The following is a 16427-nucleotide window of genomic DNA, read 5'->3' as shown; positions in this document are numbered from 1 at the left end:
TTTCTTTAATCCCTAAGCAATTGCATCCTATCCCAACCTGTTTAGGATGAAGGAGCAGTATAGATGGCATGAGTCTCAGGCAGGCTTGAATTTGGCACCTGTCTCTTAAAAAACTGAGCAGTGGCTGGGAGGTAATGAGGCATACTAGTCCTGCCACATATTATCTTTTTTGTAGACTAAGAAAGATCCATGATCGTGCCCCTTTTGTTTGGTTAGGTGCCTGTCAGTTTCATGTCAAGTTTTTTTCCTTCCCACACCTGCACTGGCCATTTGCTTCCAGACTTTAATAAAGGCCTGTCTCTAGAGTGAAATTGGCATGAACCTGCCATGTATCCAGCATACTATTCAAAAACCACACTTGAAAGGCTCTAAAGACCCATAGCATATGAAGCAGCCCCTAAAGACCAGCTTTAGGTATTAACTCATTTTGTTGGCTGTAGCTCAGTCATCGCTCCATTTCCCATCTGTCTGTGCCAGACAGTCAGGCAAAGACATGTGGTGCAGCCCTGGAAAAGTGTTTTTATCATACTGCCTGGCACAAGGAGAGCAGCCCTGAAGAGTGTTTTGATTTTAAGCACTTGGCCAATTGATCTGCATTAGGCATGCAACCTCTTAAATGTTGCTGCAGCTCAATGACAGAGATGGCCTAATTGGAAAGTTCAGAATGCATTATTACCCTGTGCAGAAAGCTGATCAGAAGACATCTGGAGGAGGAAGATAGTCCAATGGCCTTGGATTTGCACTCCAAAGCTGAGTCCCTCAGCCATGCTCAATCTCTAAGAGCTACTTCACTTATCAAATTGAAGACAAATTCTTGTACCTTTCCACCACAAACACTGTGGAGGGAACTGAAAACACATGGCAAATGTGTGCTTCCCAGGGTTCTGTGACTCCATTTTGGGCATGTTTTCAGAAACATCTCTCCCCAGTGCCTATTAGACTACTTGAAATAGACACACACAGTGGACAGATGTTCATCTTTCCCATAACAATTGAAGCAACCCATATTCAGCACCCTGTTCACCCCTTGATTTTGTGAATTGCATCTCACTAGTGTGATCCCTAGAGACTGGTCAAGGGGAACTTGTAGAATTATGATGGGATTGGCTGGAAATAGGTCAACTGGGCTCTGGGAAGATTCTGTGTGTGACCCTGGAGCACAGTGCAAAGAGGAGAGCTGAGCCTGATGTGTTGTGTAACTATGGCTGCAAAACCATCAGGCAGCTGAGAGATCCTGTGGGCATGGTACGACCTCTTCTTTTGAGAAAAATTCAGAACACAGTCGCTTTGCTGTTTCTTCCACTCATATCTTGGCATGCAGACTCAGCCCCTCAGGGTTTTTCTTCCTCACGCTGAGCATTAAAGGTGGTATCTCCTAGGAACACTAACCCAGTTAGCCAGTGGCTACTAGCCACAGTGATCACAAATCAGACAGGTGGGGAATGCCCAGGAGTTGGGTGCCCAGGGTATTAATGCCCAGGATCGTATTGCTCTCAAAGCAGTAGGCTCCTATATTCCTTCTTGACAAAGTATGGCATAAAACTGTCTTTAACTATCTTCAGTCATAATCAACCATATGCTTATGCCTCTGGATGTCCCATGTGGCTTTAAGATGTGCAGCCAGCTATGGATGATTAATGAGTTTTAAAGGAACGACAGTGACACAAACACACACCCTTTTGAATTATAAGTAGCGTCTTAATAGTAGCCAGCATTGGGCTCTCACAATGATTGTAATTTTAATCAGTACACATTATACAAGGTTTGTTCTGTTGGGTCACTGCACCTACTGTATGAGAAGCCTCTGCTAGAGATGAGGCTGGGGCAGTTTAGGGAGTTGCTCCACTCGGGGGCCAAACCAAAGAGGAATCCTACCAGATGATTTGCCTGGGAGCCAAGAGACTTAGCAGCAAGCAGAATGGACTGCTGGGCAAATGCTATAGTGGAGTAAGATGCCCATAAAAGGCATGTTGAATTCTGTGACTAGAATACCAGCCTCCAGATCTAATTAGGCCCAGCACAGGTCCCAATTTGGACCACAAGGCCAGTTCCCACCAACCACCCTTGATGTCATCTGCAGTATCAGTGTGGGGCAGGTATGGACTTGACTAGAAAGGAACAATTGGCAGCTTAAAAAGAGCTCTCAGTTGTTCTTTTGCAAGTCAGGTTCCCTGTCAGCACTCACCTGATGGTCCCGCCCACATGTCAAAGTTGACTGGCAGAGGATTTTGGAATCTGGCTGCCGGCTACATCCAATTTCCTACACTCTGATCTAGTGTGTCTAAGAAGTACACGCAGAGCTTGCTTGGCAGTGTGGGGTTTGCTTATTTTTTAACAAAATTTTGCCAATTTTTGCCTGACTATGAAAAGATACATAATGATTTTTTTAGCACCCCCAGCTAAAGGTGTCTCTCGGCTGTTTAGGTATATTTTCAGATGGAAAAGCTAGAGACTACTACTAGCTTAAACATCATAAAAAACAGAGAGAGAGAGAGAGAAATGTATAGAGGGTAAAACTGTCAATGGTTATTAGCCATCACAGCAGAGGTGGAGAACCTTTTTCAGCGCAATGGCCACATTCCCTTCTGGACAACCTTCCAGAAACTACATGCCAGTGGTGGGCAGGCCCAGAGGCAAAACTGGCCAGAGCAATGAATGTCAGTTTTGCCTTTGCACAGTAGGTTAGTTTCTACACACACTCACACTCCCCTCTCTATCCTCCATCTGGGCAAGCAAGAGGCATGATCAGAGTTCAAGGACACAGGCGGAGAGCCTTACCCAGCCCTTGGGCAGGCAGTTCACTGCAGAACGCTCTCAGAACACAAACAAAACCCCTCCAGATGCAAACCTGGGACAGTGAGGGGTGTGGCCTAGGGAGACTTCCAAGGGCCAGATAGAGAGGCTTGAAGGGCCACATTGAGCCCCTAAAGCTGACGTTCCCCATGCCTGCAGTACAGTTGAACAGAATGTCTATATTCAGAATATCTCCAAGTACAAGGTACAGCAGACAAACAAGGGGAGGGCTAATTCCCCTGTCTGCTTGTGAACCTTCCAGAGGTGTCTAGCTGGCTGCTATTGGATAGGCTGACACTTCGGCTGATCTAGTAGGGCAGTTCTTATATTCTCAGACATAGATCACAGTAGGGGATGGTTCTCATGAGGGTTTTTTTCCCCTGCATATAGCACCACAGTGCAGCCACTAAAATCAGTAGGTGTCTTGGAGGGGGGTGGGTGAATAAAAACGCAGGCGGGGGCTGGCAGTTTGCCACCCCTATTTTGGGTCCATGATAGCATTTGTATTTTATATCTGAACAAATCTAAAAAATGTCATCTGAATAAATAATACTCAAGGCTGGCTCTCAGAACACTGCAGAACCTTCTCTGAAGCATGTCATACTGGTCTGTTGAAAGAGCCAGCTGCATATATTATTCATTCAAACAATATCCTTTTCAAGGCATTCAGGCAGAGGTGTGACTCATGGAAGTCACCCCACACCACCAAACCAGAATGGGAAAAGCACCTTCTGTATTTTTGTACCCAGCATGAATTTGAAATCCCAAAGCCAACATGCATCTTACTGTTCTACACTAGGAGACTAAAACTAAAGTGCAGCCCCTAACTGCTTAACTGTTTAAATGAGATACAATAAAAAGATAATAAAACACAACAAAAGAGCATTAAAATACAAAACAAACAAAACCATAAAGCCAAGGCAGTTAAACATGACTAAAAGCAAGCAACCAGTTAAAACCAGTTATGACATATTTTCAGATCAGCTATTGGAGCAAAGGAACTGTACATTTTGCAGGTCAGCTATGTCCATTAATGGACAGATGGTCAGATTTCAGGCTTCTGGGATCTCCTTTGGTTTTTTTACTAGAAGGACAAGATCTAACAACCAGAGCCAAGTGCAAAAGACATGCAGCTAGAAGTAAAAGCACAGGGTGCTTCCAAGCCTAGGAATCAGGTAAACTGGGCTCATCTTCCTTTCACGCGAAGGTCCACTCCTGGTTAGCTTTCCTCATTTTAGTAGCCTAATTTAGGTAGAAAGGGTCATTTAGTTGTTGTTATTGTTGAAAAACTTGGGAGCCAGAAACCCTTGCTCATCTACTGAAAATGATCCAGGTATCTACTTGTAGATCCCGAGCTACCTTCTGCACACCCCTAGATTAACTATTGTTTTGTAATGTGTACTGTGACCTGCATCTCTGGCTAAACACAGAAAGTCAGCTTGGGGCCATGGATAAAGTGTCAGACTACGACCAGAGAGACCTGTGTTCAAATCCCCTTTCAGCTATGAAACTCACTGGGTGACTTTGGATCCTATTAGGGATGTTTCAGTTGTTCATTTTTTTTGTGATTTCCAATAATTGAGCTGATTTGCGTCTTGTGGGCTAATGTGTGGAACAGGATTAATTATCTTTGCAGTTCTCCAAATTTTGTGATGTAGTTCTCAGCTAAAACAACATACCCAAATATGTTTAAAATGCATATTTTTAGATAAACCCCGCCTAAAAATATGCTCAAAATATATATTCAAATGCAAATTTTCTTGCAGGTTTTTTTTTTTAAAAAACCCACAGGTTAATGTGCAAATGGAATGGACTTTTGAATGAACACATGTGAAAGCAACAAGAACTGGAGACAGACTGATCTACCCCTAGACCAAATACGCTCTCTCTTAGCCTAGCCTAGCCTAGCTATGTCTCAGGGTTGTTATGAGGATAAAAGTGGGTGAAGAGGAGAACCCCTTGAATTCCTTGGAAGAAGCATGGGATCAATATGTAGGGCACTTCCCTATGTATTTATCCCAGATTATTGTGGACAAAGTGCTGATGATGCATGCGGGTTTTTCCCACTGCCCATGCAACACTGTCCTCATCAAACAGGCATTCCATATCTCTCTACCACCACCACCCCATTTAATTGAGATTTACCATTTCTACAAGGTTTTTTGCATCAGAGTTTTTGCAGAAATGGCAAATCCAGATTAAATGGGGAAATAATATGGGATGGTATTTTGATGAGGACGATGTCATGTGGACTCTGTGCAAAACGTGCCTGCATGGGTACACTGAGTCCACACTGTGGTGTGTTAATGGCTGTAATTAATAATCAACTCCGGTAACATTTCTAGCAAGCAGGGCAGAGGCTCTCTAGCACATTTTTATATTCCTCTTTCTCTAAGGGGCTCAGAGAAATGAAGATTTATTCCCACTAATCCCATAGGTAATGGTAGATTTGGCCAGCCCTAGAACTCCCATGGACCAGAGGAGACCATAGCATGCCAAACAGTGAGGGGCTCCCTACCCAGTACCAGTTGGTAGCCCAAAACGAGGGCAAGGTGGAAAGTGACTAATGCCAGGGGATGCTACTGCACCAGTGGAATTGGCACAAGGATATTTGTTTTGCCCTCACTTGGGTACCAGGAGCTTAGTACTTGATCCTACATGAGCTGCTGCCTCAGTTCAGTGGCTCATAGGATTGGGTTGTAAATCCCACTGAACCTTTTCCTTCTCCTCTGGGAATGGCTCGCTGGGCTTAAACAGCCAGCTTTCTTGACACAATTGCATTAGACAGCATCAATCTGTCATTTGGTTTTATACCCATATCACTTTAGTGGCAGGCAAATCCTGCAGTGGCTGAGTCAGCACGTTCTCATAAATCTCTGTGGAGGATGTGTGAATTACCAGGGAAAGTGGCTTGCTGAAGGCACTGGAGTATTCCTGAAAAGGTGGCGAGAAAGACATTTGTTGCTTTCAGCGTAAGCAACTCAATGTGTCATTCACTCCATTTGCATGATCATCATTGATTTCCACATTTCTGCTCTTCCAAAACTATGGAAGTGTGAGAAGCAGCAGACAGTGCAGCAACATAATGGCACTAGTGCACTGTGCTTGGTTAATTTTTGAACAGCTTCACACACACTTGATTTTTATGTGCTGAATGAGTCTTGCATAGGGTTCGGGGAGAAATTCAATTCAGACCACATTTAAGGGCGAATCTCCCTAGTTTGCCCTTCCAAAACAATACACGAACCGAAACACAGCCATCTTTCCAAATTTGTACTGCTCTGAATTTTGCAATGCAGTTCTCTGGCCAAAACTGCATATACTAGAGTAAAATGTGCAAAAAATGCATTATGTTAGGGAACATTATTTTGCAAAAATATGTACAGTATGTTAGGCAAAATTGCATACTGGTATGTGTATATTAGGATAAATTTCCATGAGAACTTTAAAAAAACCTGCAAACTTATGTGGAAATGTGAAGAACTGAACTTAAAACTGGAAAAATGAGAAACTGAGAGAAGTCAAATTGACAGATTCAATCATCCCTACCTTGCACTACAGACAAATTGAATCCTGAAAGTGTCTGGAATAAAAATAACGCACCCTTTCTGGATAATGTAAATGCAGAATGACATTTCTGACATCTAAGCAAACTGGCTTTGGTTCATGGTGGATGAAGAAGAGGGGCAGGTGCAAAGTGGGTGAAGGAATAGCCTCTCTGCCTTCATTTGCATGACATTCTAGGACTGAACTGGATATTATCAGGGACTTGTGGCTATTGCCAACATGTGTCTCCCTTACAACACTCCTTGCGAATGTCCAAAATACCTGGTAATATCAGCCCTGTTCAGGCATTTGCCTGAACAAGTGTGGGTTCAAGCTGGGCATGAGGCAGGAGCACACACACAAGCCCTGTTCCTAGTGTCTCTATATGCACATAGAAACCCTGTTGAGAAAGGAGCCCTTTTAGGGTGCTGTTTGACTAGCAGTTATTAGCAAGAGGATTGCCACTGCCTCCATGTGGCTCGGGGGGGAATGATCCATGCTCCCAAACCCTCCAGCTTCAAGTGTTCTAAAGTGCAGCAGGTTGTAGCAGTTATTTCCCATTCAACTACCAGCCTTATTAACCCAGCACAAGAATTCCCTTTTTGCATCTTGCTCAACTTTTGTAGTTTATGAGTTTAAATAACAACATAAGAATAGCCTGCTGGATCAGGCCAATGGCCCATCTAGTCCAGTATTCTGTTCTCACAGTGGCCAACCACATGCCCATAGGAAGCCCACAACCAGGACCTGAATGCAAAGAGCACTCTCTCCTCCTTGGTTTCCAGCAATTGGCATTTGGAAGCATACTGCCTCCAACTATGGAGGCAGAGCATAGCCATATTGATAGCCTTATCCTCCATGAATTTGTCTAATCCTCTTTTAAAACTATCCGTGTTGGTGGCCATCACTGCCTCTTATGGGAGCAAGTTCCATAGTTTAAACTATGTGTTGTGTGAAGAAGAGACTTTCTTTTGTCTGTCCTGATTGTTCCAGCATTCAGCTTCATTGGATGTCCACAAGTTCTAGTGTTATGGGAGAGGGAGGGGAAACATTTCTCTATCCACTTTCTCCATGCCATGCATAATTTTATATGCTTCTATCATGTCACCTCTTACTCACTTTGTCTCTAAACTAAAAAGCACCACATGTTGCAACCTTTCCTCATAGGGGAGTCACTCCATCCTCTTGATAATTTTGGTTGCCCTTTTCTGAACCTTTTCAAACTCTACAATAAACTTTCTGAGGTGAGGCAACCAGAACTGTACGCAGTATTCCAAATGTGGCCACGCCATAGATTTGTATAATAGCATTATGATATCAACAATTTTATTTTTTAATACCTTTCTTGATGATCCCTAGCATGGAATTTGCCTTTTTCATAGGTGCCGCATATTATTTATTTATTTATTTATTAAATTTATTAGTCGCCCATCTGGCTGGTTGTCCAGCCACTCTGGGCGATGTACAAAATAATATCGTCATTGAGCTATCCACTACAATCCCAGTCATGGATTCCCAGCTTTCACATTATTATTACTATCATTATTATTATTATCATCAGAATTTATTACTTGCCCTTCACCCAAAGGTCCCAGGGCAGGTTACAACAATTGAAAAACAACCAAACAACACTGCAAGGTGGGATGCGTACAATAAGCAAATTTACTCAGGACGGCTAGGGTACTTACTTATGAATAAATCTGCTCACCATATGCATCGTAACCTGCCGTTTCAAGAGGATATATCATCTAGTCAATTTCAGTCAAAAAAATTTTCAGTCAATTTCTAGTCAAAAAACCCTGCAAAGTTCAGCAAGATGCAAGTAGTAATTAATGAGACTGGTGGTTGAATGGGCAACAGTTAATACAATCTGCTTCAAGAAGCAAGCTTACTGGGAATATAACGTTCTCCGGCAATGTTTATCTGGGCAAGGAATATTGAGGGTAAGTATTCTGAGGTACTCATTTTCCCTCTCAAAAAAGAAAAAAAAACTACGACTCAGAAATGGAGCCCTAATGAAGGACACTAATAGTATGAGATGTGGATCAGGAATAGAATGTGGTTCAACCCAAGATACATGCGACTCTGCTATGGGGTGACTGCCTGAGTCAGTCTTTAATTGTTGCTGAGAAAACAGGGTTGGTTTTGTGGCAGAGGCCCAGCAGCTCATATTACTATATGCAAATAGCAGAAAAAACACTGGGGAGAAGCATCCTTTGGTCCAAGTTTGTCCTACAATATTATGGCAGAAGTGACAAGAAGACTGATGCCCCATTGCTTGATGCTGTGCTGATGATCTAGTTAGCAACTCGGCCCTTGTGAGAGCCAAGTGACCCCTTCTTAGGTAAGCCCTTACTAGTTTTAATACTGCGTTTAGCTTTAAAAGTTCCCTCTCTAATTAAAAGCCTTCAGTACCCTTTTCCCACCAAACCCTTTAATAATCCCTCATTCTTCCTTCTATTATTGTTGTTGTTGCTGCAAAATGCCCCTTTGGGAGCAGTGCTTTGCACAGAATGGAGCTGATTGCACCGAGGTAAGCCAGTGGCTGCATCTGAGCTCTAAGGCCCTGCAAGTGAGTCTATAATTGAAATCCTAACAGACACTTTTGAATGGAAACAAGCTACCAATTAAGCCTATTATCCTTGTTAAAGGGCAGGGAGAACAGCCCTGTTACATCACAAGTGGGCGAAATAGTAGGTTGCTATTTCTAGTCCTGTTGAATGCAACAGAAAAAAAGTTGCCCTCTGGTGGGAGCATTGAAAGAAAAATCAAGAGTGGATACTTAGCAAGAATGATTTCCATTTTGAACGTTCAATTCCTTTGCAACTCTTCCTCAGTGGCAATTTCCCCAGCATCACCAGATGATGATGGCTTTTTTAGTGACAGCTTGTAAAACAAGAATGTCACACTGTTTTAGTGGTAGTTTACAGTTATGATAACACCCTGGGCTTGGCTGTGCTGTGACTTGTCACCCTGCCCAACTCTAGCAAAGTCACTGGATTGACATAAGCTGGAAATTGGTGTTAAATATGAACCTGCCATTCTGTTGTCAGGTTCAACATCCACCCAGTTTACCAGGTGAAGAAGACAGCCCCTGGTGCTCAGCAGTAGTGAACTTTGCCCTTTGACTGCAGCTCATTACTGCTGTAATATGTTTGGGTTCGATATATAGAGCCAACAGTTAACAAGGTAGTTTTATTAAGTAGTAGTTACAACACTGTATTTTCTCATCAAGCTCCTCCAGTCAGCCAGGCTCCACCCCTTCACCCCATTCTTCAAGGATCATCCCATCCCAATGTTTCTTGTAAGGAAATGTCTCTAAATTACTACAATCACTGCATCTCCCCTTTTCTCAACCAAAGTAACAAACAGCAACAAACAAGAACTAAATTCTGTAGAGGAGCTGTTACTAGCACATCACTCTAGAGTGAGTCTTTACCACTCACTTCCCTGCTTTACCCCAAGCATCTCAGCAAGAATTTCCACCTGCTGGAGCTTCTGGATCATTCTTTGCGAGTGCTCAGAGATCCCAACAATTATGTTGAAAAGTCTTTCTTTGAGCTGTCTGAACTAAATACGATCGTGGGTGCACTAACTGTTGGACTGTACCTCTCTGATCCCAGAGATTGGAGCTGTAATTTCTCAAGCACACTTTGTCATCTAGTTTCAGTCCAGGGAGCTCCTTTGCTCTTTTGTCAAAATACTGTTTTTGCTTTTGCTTCAGAGCTTGTTTATTTTTTTGAACTTCTATATGGTTATGTTCCTCCATAAGTAATTCCTCAGTTACGGGTAGTGTAGAGCATATCTTTCTTCCCATGAATAACTGTGCTGGAGACCAGCCATAGTCCAATGGTGTACTGCAGTAAGCCAATAATGCCAATATATAAATCGCCCTGTCACCTGCCTTTTTCATCAGGTTTTTAACTGTTTGGATGGACTTTTCCACAAGGCCATTGGATTGGGGGTAATGGGGACTGGTTGTACTGTGACGGAAGTCCCAATCCTTTGCAAACTGCTTAAACTCTGAACTGAGAAACTGAGGTGCATTGTCACTAAAAAGTTCACATGGATTCCATGCCTTGCAAACACTGCAGGCTGGCTATTACTGATGCACTGCTTGTACCATTCATATTGCAGATCTCTGGATACAGGGAGTAATAAGTAATAATCAGTAACTATCAAGTATGCTCGTGAATTCCAAATAAAGAGATCAGTGCCTAACTTCTCATATGCTCTCTGTGGAACAGGGTGCGGATGCAGAGGTTCTGCCTGCTGGGATGGCTGGAACAAGTGAAACAGTTTGGTACTGTATCAGCAATATCCTGATTGATCGATCTGTGGCCTGTACATTACCTGTCATGCCCTCTTCTTACATTTTTCAATTCCAAGATGACCTTCATGGATCTTTTTGAGCATTTCATGCCGGAGGGTCCTTGGAATCACTACCTTCCTCCCTTTGAAAATAAGCCCATCTATCACTGAGAGGTCATGCTTGCAGTTCCAGTACTCCCATAGGCTTGGATCACAGCTGCTGCGGTCCTGTGGCCAACCTTCAAGTATACGTTTTTTCAGGAGGTACATGGCATCATCATTCTCTGTTTCTGCTAAAATTTGTTGTAATTTTCTATCAGCTATTGGAAGTGACTGTACTATCAGGTCTACATATGCCTGCACCTCCATATCTGAAATATGCTCTGGGTACAATGAAGGTTGTGTTGAGCTGGACAGAGCATCTGCTGTAAACATCACATTTGCCTAGTATATAGGATGCTATCAAGTCATTTTTTTTGTAATTTGAACATCATCCTTTGGATTGTCAAAGTACAATCATTTAATGGCTTTTCAAACAATGCTATCAGAGGTTTATGGTCAGTTTCTACTTGCATTTTTTGTCCATAGATAAACTGGTAGAATCTCTGGCAAGCAAACAAGATACCTAGCAGCTCTTTTTCAATCTGTGCATACCTGATTTCTGCCTCAGTCAAAGCCTTAGATGCATACGCCACTGGTTGCCAGTTACTGCCATGGTTCTGCATAATCACTGCATCCAGCCCAGACTGTGGGGCATCCAAAGAAATCTTGAGTAACTTACCAGTATCATAGAACATTAACACAGGGGCTCTGCTAAGTTCCTTTTTCAAGATGGTCCATGCTTCCTCCTATGATGCATCCCAGTACCACTCATGTTTGTGTTCAAGAATTATCCAGAGGGGTGTTGCTTTAGATGACAAATTCAGTATAAATTTCCCAAGGTAATTAACCATCCCTAGGAATCGTTGCACATCTTTCTTAGAATGGGGCCATGGCATCATTTCAATATCCTCAACCTTTCTCTTGTCAGGTTTTATTCCCTCTGTAGAGAGCACATCTCCCAAAAATGTCAGTTCAGTGACCCCAAATACACATTTTTCTTTATTTAATTTTAGATTTGCTGCTCTTGTTGCATCTAAGACCTTCTGAAGCTGCAGATCATATTTAGCTTTGGTAGAACCCCACACAATGATATCATCCATTGAGTTGTCAGCTCCATCAATGTGCTTATATATCATGTGTATGTTTCTGTGGTATACTTTGGGTGCTGAAGCCACACCAAATGGGAAACAGAAAGCAATACCTCCCAAAGGGGGTATTGAATGTGCAGAGCTTAGAACTGTCCTCTGAGTTTTAACTGCCAAAAGTCAAAGGAGGCATCAAATTTGCTGAAAAAGCAAGCATTTGCAAATTGTGCCGTGATTTCCTCCTTAGTAGGAAGTTTGAAATGTTCCCTCTTTATAGCTTTGTTAAGTCTTCTGGGATCAAGACAAACCTGTAACTTGCCATTAGGTTTCTCTACAATAACTAGAGAGCTCACCCATTCTGTGGGTTCCTCAGTCTTCTCAATGACATAAAAAGCCTCCATCCTTGATAGCTTCTCTCTGAGTTTGTTACGAAGTGCAAAAGGCACTTTTCTGCATGGATGGATCACTGGGGAAACTGATTTATTTATTTGGATTGTATGTTCACCTGGTAAAAAGCCAAGTCCTTCAAATATATCATAACTCAAAATCAGTGTCTCATATGCCTGTTTCCCATTAGCTTGCATAGCCAGTACCTGTTTAATCAGATGAAGCTTCTCACATGCTGCCAAACCCAGAATTGGAGTCACCTGTTTAGGAACAATAATAAATGCCAGGTTGTACACATGGTCTTTGTATCTGATGCTGGCAATACAGTGTCCCTTTACCGGTATCTTCACTCCAGAATACCCAGTTAGTTTAATACTTGTTGGATGGTTTGGTCTGACTTGGAGTCTTTCATAATCCTCTTCAGGCAACAAATTAATCTGAGCACCTGTATCAAACTTAAAGGACACAGTTGTTCCTTGTACTTCCGCTGGCAGATTCCAGTCCTTCTCCTTCTCTCTGCCTGATTCCACTACGTCCACACAAAAAATGCTCCTCCTGCAGCTGCTCAACAGCATGCACTTGGGATTTCAATGCTTGTGACCTGCAACATTTTGTGAAGTGGTTGTGCTTGCCACAGTTGTAACAGACCTTCCCAAATGCAGCACACTGTTTCTGACCATGCTTCCTGCCACAGTTTCTGCAAGCTTGGCTCAAGCCCGTTTCCTTTCTCAGGAGCTTTGTTAAGTGGCTGCTGCACTCTCTGATCTGACTTCTGATCTGCACTCTCTGATCTGACTTCCTGTTGCTGCTTGCTTAGTACACAGACAGTCTCTTCAGCTGGCCTCAGTTCTTTTGCTTGGGCTCTCACTACCTCTGCTGCTCTACATATTTTGAGTTTTTTCTAGTGTGAGATCTTCATCATACAACAGCCTTTCCCTTATTGCATTCTCCCTAATGCCACAAATAATCCTGTCTCTTATCAGACATGATTCACTAGAAAAGGCAATAATGCTGGGAAAAACAGAAGGGAGTAGAAAAAGAGGAAGACCAAACAAGAGATGGGTTGATTCCATAAAGGAAGCCACAAATCTGAACTTACAAGATCTGAACAGGGTGGTTCACCACAGATGCTGTTGAGGTCGCTGATTCATAGGGTCGCCATAAGTCGTAAGCAACTGATCAGAGAGTCTGTTAGGGTCCCAAAAGCACAGGTCTTACTAAGGGTTTTCTGTATGATATTGCTCTATACTTTCAATTTTCTGCATGCACATAAAGAATCTATGCCTTTCAAAAGTTTCATTCTTTCTGGCTATACAATACTCCTCAAATTTTGCCATTACTGCTCTGAACTTCATGTTTTCTCCCTCTGCAAACTGGAAGTTATTGTAAATCTCCAATGCTTCCTCCCCCACCACATGTAACGGTACTGATGATCTTACTGTAAGAGGTGTCCCTTCAACCCCTGTGGCTGCCAGAGAGAGTTCAAATTTTTGCATTTTCTCCAGTTTTCTGCAATATTCCCAGACATTTTCAGGCTTGATGGAGGTTTTAAATGTTCCATAATTACTGTTGTGCTGAAGAAGCTAGTGGTTCTTCTGTTGTTAAATTGAGACCAGACCTCTAGGTGGGGTCCTTTTTTCCTACAGCACTCAGCTGCCCCAAGGCAGAAGAAAACTACACACTGCTTCAGAAGCCTTGTAGCCTCCACTTATGTTTGGGTTCCATATATAGAGCCAACAGTTAACAGGGTAGTTTTATTAAGTAGTAGTTACAACACTGTGTTTTCTCCTCAAGCTCCTCCAGTCAGCCAGGCTCCACCACCTCACCCCAGTTTTCAGGGATCATCTCTAAACTCCCATCCTGATGTTTCTTGTAAGGAAATGTCTCTTAATTACTACAATCACTACAGTTACTGGATCCGAAAATTGACTATCGAGTTTGCTTCTCTGTGTGCACTGTGGCTCAGTAGAATGGAACTCTCCAAATATGCCTTCCAATGTGGAAATCACAAAGAGATTAATATTTTTGTAGAGGACCCCAGTAATTTCCATATTAGATTACTATAAAACACTCTATGTGGGGCTGCCCTTGAAGATGATTACGAAAACATACTGTCTCAAAATGTGGTGGCATACCTATTAGTGTATGCCACACAGAGCATATAATACCAGTTTGGAGAGCACTTCATTACTTATTAGAGGCAAACTATATATGGCAAAGCTTTGCCCTTGAGTACAGCATTTTTCTTGCAGAAATAGTCAGTATGGGAATCCCAATCTGGATTGGGAGGTAAAAAACCTGCATGGAGATGACTTTGGGAAGCCTGCAAGCAGCACATGAGGGCAATAGCCTTTCCCACTGTTATTCCCCAATGCCTGGTATTCAGAGGAATGCTTCTTCTGATCCTGAAGGCAGCATTAGCCATCATAACTAGTAGCCATTGATAGCCTTGTCCTCCATGAATTTGTCTAATCCCTGTTTAAAGCTGTCTATTATTATTATTATTATCTTTATTTATACCCCGCCCTTTTTCCAAACTGGAACTCAAGGCGGCTTCCAGATAAAAATAAGTACATATCATTAAGAACCTATAAACATATAAAACATATAAACATATAAAATCAGCATTAAAACAGGATTAAACTATTAAGATGTTAAAACCAATTACTCTGTCTAGGTTGGTGACCATCACCACATCTTATGGTAGTGAATTCCATAGTTTTAACTATGCACTGTATGCATGAATAGGAACTTTTGTTCCCATGAAAATTATAGAGATGGAGGTCCCAGTCCTGACTGGAACCACAACGGGGAGGGGAGGGATGAAGAGCTAAAGAGCCCCTACCACCACCACTACTGCACACCAGCGCCCTGATCTGTATTGGATCTGTATTGGCTGTTTCGGCAAGAAAAATTGTGCACTTAAGGACAAACCATGTCATTAATGTCACATGTAGTTGGCCATTAGTTTCTTGGCTACATTCCAAGTGCTGGTTTGGTTTTTTTAAAAACCCTAAAACTGCCTGGGTATTTCAGATGATGCCCCCTGCTATAGATTCAGTTATTTAAGTTTAACACTCCTCTTCCTTAATTGTTAGCTCCTAGGAGTGGATCTTTTTTTAGTGTGGCTCCTTATCTAACTTTGGGACTCAGTTCTTCAAGATAGCCACAGGGCCCCTTCCTTGTTAGTTTTAAGGAAGCTTTTTTTATTCCACAAGACTTTTGCATTGTTTTGAGGAAATGTTCTAGCGGTTATATTTTATATTGACTGCAATTTATTATTATTCTGAACAACATTTTGATGTGGGGTGGTGGCCAAAAGTCAAGATTAAGAGATATAATAAATAAATAAAATCATTCTTATTGGGAATGCTGTCAAAACGTGAGCTGACTAGTTCTGTTTGTTTGACGGTCCTCTTCTCTCATTGATCCTTTTAGGCTGGAGGGAAGCATTATCACCCCACTTGTGCCAGATGTGTGCGTTGTCACCAGATGTTCACAGAAGGGGAAGAGATGTACCTCACAGGTAGGAACACCAGCTTCTGGGGCGAAAGGTCACACTATGGAGTGCTGTCCAAGCCACATATACAACTTTGGTATTCAAAGCTTGCATTTTCTACATTCCTTAAGGTTGTTGTGAACATTGCTTGAGAGCCACGCTCTGCCTCTCTATAGAGGTCACTGAGTCCTCCATCATGATAGACTCCAATTTTCCTTAGCATTGCATTTATTAATCTTCACTATGCATTGCATGAAACAAATTAATCGTGTTAATCAATCCCATTTCATGGAGAACTGAGTTGAGAGGCCACATGATTAAGCCTCGAGGCCAACTTATTTGAATTTTCTGATCGTAACAAGCTCAGAGATCATTCAAGTTGTGGTATATACCCTGAATATCTGGTTTCAAGAGGAAGAAAAGAAATTGCTGGGTCTCAGTGTAAGCTTAGGGTGTTTTTCCCTTATAGATCTATTTTGGGCTTTGAGAGGGGGCGGGATGTTTGTGCCTTAGACAACCTTTAGGCGCTTGTCACCCTGAGTCATTAATAATTACCCTGTGTCTGTCTGTGTTAATTACAGGTTTGGTGGCTTCCCATGCTTGCACTTCAGGAATACTTGGCTTAGGGACGGGCTGTTGTCTGTGTGGGGTGGCAATTGATGGTTAGTTTATTGTGGGGGAGTAGATGTGCCATTAGTGTCACA

At 42.4% G+C, this 16427-nt stretch overlaps 1 protein-coding gene across 1 annotated transcript in view; it reads left to right on the top strand.

The window, feature by feature from the left end:
- ABLIM3 (actin binding LIM protein family member 3) overlaps nt 1–16427 on the top strand; it is a 190048-nt gene that overhangs the window by 136742 nt on the left and 36879 nt on the right. Inside the window, 1 exon segment of the mRNA XM_061613396.1 lies at nt 15663–15750. Coding sequence (XP_061469380.1) covers nt 15663–15750 — 88 coding nt within the window.

Source organism: Rhineura floridana, chromosome 3 (genome assembly GCF_030035675.1).
Source record: "Rhineura floridana isolate rRhiFlo1 chromosome 3, rRhiFlo1.hap2, whole genome shotgun sequence".
In the NCBI taxonomy this organism is placed as follows: Eukaryota; Metazoa; Chordata; class Lepidosauria; order Squamata; family Rhineuridae; genus Rhineura; species Rhineura floridana.
Note: the sequence above shows the minus strand (reverse complement) of the source record. Positions and strands in the feature narration are given on the sequence as shown.